Source organism: Arachis ipaensis, chromosome B03 (assembly GCF_000816755.2).
Source record: "Arachis ipaensis cultivar K30076 chromosome B03, Araip1.1, whole genome shotgun sequence".
Lineage (NCBI taxonomy): Eukaryota > Viridiplantae > Streptophyta > Magnoliopsida > Fabales > Fabaceae > Arachis > Arachis ipaensis.
This window is the reverse complement of record NC_029787.2, coordinates 1,384,309-1,388,357: the sequence shown is the minus strand read 5'-3', so window position 1 is coordinate 1,388,357 and position 4,049 is coordinate 1,384,309. Positions and strand designations below refer to the sequence as shown.

The following is a 4,049-nucleotide window of genomic DNA, read 5'->3' as shown; positions in this document are numbered from 1 at the left end:
CCGCCGCAACAGCAACAACACCACCACCACTAACAAGGTCTCGTTGATTCGCTCAATGGATTCTCTCCCTGAATCAACTTCCACCAATGCCCCTACTGCCAAAGGTGCCGTCCTTTTTTTTATATTTTAAATATTTATTTATTTATTTTGGATTTATTCTCCTAGAATCAGATCGTATAATCGTATATAGCTCTTAGTGGTAGATGATTTATACTTTGTAGAACTTATAAGTTTTTGAATTAAATTAAGTTAAATTAAGCTGTTCTTGTCTTGAATAGAAGCAAGTAATCTAAATACATAGTAATTGAGTTAAGTATGGTCTTACTGTATCTACTGGGATCTTTATTTTCTGCTTTAGATTTTATTCATGTGATCGAGGATTGTTTTATATGTGCTTGCATGTGTCTCTATCTACGTAGTGTGCTTGGGTTTATGGAAATGTTTGCATTGACGGGTGATGTTCCTATTGATTGATTGGACTTGCTCATGATCGATTTTCATGATTTTTTTTTCCAGTTAGTTGATAATGTTTTGTAAAACATTTCTTATTTGTTATCACGCAACTTTGTTTGTATAACAGTGCTGTTTCATATACTGATAGTGCAGCTTATTGTAAAATGTTTCTGATTTCTTTCATTCAGAAAAGAATAATTAGTTGACAGTGTTTCTTGTATTCTATTTTCTTTAATGTTGCACAGGAATCACGGCAATGCCAAGGGCACAGTCAAGCCACCCTTTGGACCCTTTATCTGCTGCCGAAATCTCTGTGGCTGTGGCAACTGTGAGGGCTGCTGGAGCCACTCCCGAGGTTATCAACCGAATTAGTTTGTTTGAATTGTTTGTGGAAGAGGATATCTTAGTGTTGTTTTTGCATTATTGGGAAATTAAATTCCTCTCTGTGCATCTTGAAGTAGTGATTATGATTGCCGATGAACCCCTACTATCTCCAAAAAATTGAATTTGTTTCTTACAGGTTAGGGACAGTATGCGCTTCATTGAAGCAGTTTTGAGGGAACCGGATAAACACATTGTTGCACTGGCAGATGCTTATTTCTTTCCACCTTTCCAGCCATCATTACTTCCTAGAACCAAAGGAGGCCCTGTGATTCCTACCAAACTCCCTCCAAGATGTGCTAGACTTGTTGTTTACAATAGGAAATCAAATGAAACGAGTATATGGATCGTTGAATTATCACAAGTACATGCTGTAACTCGAGGTGGTCATCATCGAGGAAAAGTCATTTCTTCACATGTTATTCCTGATGTTCAGCCTCCAATGGTATGTACGCCTTAAAAATAAATTGCTCCCTTTGTATCATTTGAGTTGCACTTGTGAATTTTGGCCAAGGTACTTTGCGAAACAAGCACAGGAAATACTTTATGAATGAAAGAATTCCCTTTAGTGAGATGTCATGCTTTTACCTTGCTTCATCTTCTGTAGCTTTATTGGATAGCAGATCATAATAGAGGACTTTTTACCATCATATGATGGTAGTGCCTGCTACCATTTTAATATATTTTTTAAAAAAACTTGTTTAATAAAAAAATTATTATTTTTATTAGCCTTTTAAAATTTTGGTGGGTATATTAGTCAGGAGAAGAATATGGTGCAAATCATCTCGATCATAGTTGCCATTACATGCATATATCTGCACTTTAATTATCTATGTAAGTTTGTTAAGTTGTTACCATACAGTTTAAAATTTCATGATATTTAACTCTCTCTTTTCAGGATGCTGTGGAATATGCAGAATGTGAGGCTGTTGTTAAAGATTATCCTCCATTTATAGAAGCTATGAAGAAAAGGGGTATTGAAGACATGGAGCTTGTAATGGTTGATCCCTGGTAATTTTACTTGCATGTCTATTGTTTGCAGAACTCCTTTTTGGAGAAATTGCAGTTGTTTATCTTTGAAGTTTCTCTGTCTTATTTTTATTTATGAAAATACTGTTGAAACTTTATTCTACATAATTCTGTTGCAGGTGCACTGGTTATCACAGTGAAGTTGATGCTCCAAGCAGAAGACTTGCCAAACCACTTATATTTTGTCGATCCGAGAGTGACTGCCCTATGGAAAATGGCTATGCTCGCCCAGTTGAGGGAATTCATGTTCTAGTTGATCTGCGAAATATGGTGGTGATAGAGTTTGAAGACCGCAAACTTGTTCCTCTGCCACCTGTTGATCCCTTGAGGAACTATACTCCTGGTGAAACACGAGGTGGCTCTGATAGAAGTGATGTCAAGCCCTTGCAAATTAGTCAACCTGAAGGTCCAAGCTTTCGTGTCAATGGACAATATGTAGAGTGGCAGAAGGTAGATATTGAATTGCATTATTTTAATTACCTTGAGAATATCAATAGGGTTTTATTATCTTAAACATTAATTACAGAAGGTACAACTAAGTACATAACTAGTCTCTTGTTCTTTTCCCATTAACAGTGGAATTTCCGTGTTGGATTCACACCCAAAGAGGGTTTGGTTATATATTCTGTTGCATATGTTGATGGTAGTCGAGGGCGAAGGCCTGTAGCACATAGGCTGAGCTTTGTAGAGATGGTTGTACCCTATGGAGATCCGAACGATCCACACTACAGAAAAAATGCTTTTGATGCTGGGGAAGATGGCTTGGGGAAAAATGCACATTCTCTCAAGAAGGTTTCAGATCGCATATTTGTTCTTATTATTTGACGTCTTACACTTTCCCATTGTATTCCCATTTTTCTGAAGTCTAAGTTTGTTGTTTCAGGGTTGTGATTGTTTGGGCTACATCAAATATTTTGATGCTCACTTCACAAATTTCACTGGTGGAGTGGAGACAATTGAAAATTGTATATGTTTGCATGAAGAGGATCATGGAATTCTTTGGAAGCATCAAGACTGGAGAACTGGCTTAGCAGAAGTTCGAAGGTCTAGAAGGCTTTCAGTATCGTTTATATGCACGGTGGCTAACTATGAGTATGCATTTTTTTGGCATTTTTATCAGGCAAGTAGAATATCACATAGTTTGATTTGCCTTTTTCTTGTTGCACAAATTCACTAATATCAAGTGATCACTCTTTAAACATTGTTGAAAGTGATGGTTTTTGTTGCTCTAGGATGGAAAGATTGAAGCCGAAGTTAAGCTTACTGGAATTCTCAGCTTAGGAGCATTGATGCCTGGAGAGCTTCGAAAATATGGAACCATGATTGCTCCAGGTCTATATGCTCCGGTTCATCAACACTTCTTTGTTGCTCGCATGGACATGGCTGTTGATTCTAAACCTGGTGAAGCTTTGAATCAAGTAATTTCAATAGAATTACTAATTTTACCTATCTTGGGATTTGGTTAACAATGTTGAAACTCTTATACGTAATCTGCATTGGCCATCCCTTGAGTCTAAAGATGCCAAGTTTACCACTTTGTAGCATAAAATTTCATTTCCAAGTTCACGTTGTTACTCTGTCAATTTGTTTGGTAGGTAGTGGAGGTCAACATGAAAGTTGAGGAAGTTGGTGACCATAATGTTCATAATAATGCATTTTTTGCTGAAGAAACGTTGCTCAAATCTGAGCTGGAAGCGATGCGTGATTGTGAGCCTTTGACTGCTCGACATTGGATTGTAAGCCGTCACTCTTTCACTGCCAACTCCTTACTAGTAATGCTAATTATTTAATGCTTTATCAAATTACCGGTTCGTATCAAATTGCCATGGTTATCTGCAAACTTGCCACTGGAAATTTCAATAATCTTAAAAATATTTACCATGGCTCTATCTTGTTATGAGCTTTGCTTATAACACAAGACTTGGACTTTATTATTGCATTAAGCATGGTTCTAACTGTTTTACCTTTTTTGATATTCATTCAGGTAAGGAACACAAGAACAGGCAATAGAACTGGACAGTTGACAGGATTCAAGCTAGTACCCGGCACAAACTGCTTACCATTAGGAGGTCCTGAGGCCATGTTTTTAAGAAGAGCTGCCTTCTTGAAGCATAATCTTTGGGTAACAACATACTCACGCGACGAAATGTTTCCTGGAGGAGAATTTCCGAACCAAAATCCGCGCA

General features: G+C 37.3%; 1 protein-coding gene across 1 annotated transcript in view; it reads left to right on the top strand.

Annotated features, from left to right (window-relative positions):
* LOC107629396 (copper methylamine oxidase) overlaps positions 1 to 4,049 on the top strand; it is a gene marked incomplete in the record, with an annotated part of 5,978 nt that overhangs the window by 694 nt on the left and 1,235 nt on the right. The window contains 10 exon segments of the mRNA XM_021117685.1: positions 1 to 104; positions 699 to 808; positions 974 to 1,279; positions 1,733 to 1,845; positions 1,983 to 2,313; positions 2,440 to 2,655; positions 2,747 to 2,983; positions 3,096 to 3,281; positions 3,459 to 3,599; positions 3,848 to 4,049. Coding sequence (XP_020973344.1) covers positions 1 to 104; positions 699 to 808; positions 974 to 1,279; positions 1,733 to 1,845; positions 1,983 to 2,313; positions 2,440 to 2,655; positions 2,747 to 2,983; positions 3,096 to 3,281; positions 3,459 to 3,599; positions 3,848 to 4,049 — 1,946 coding nt within the window.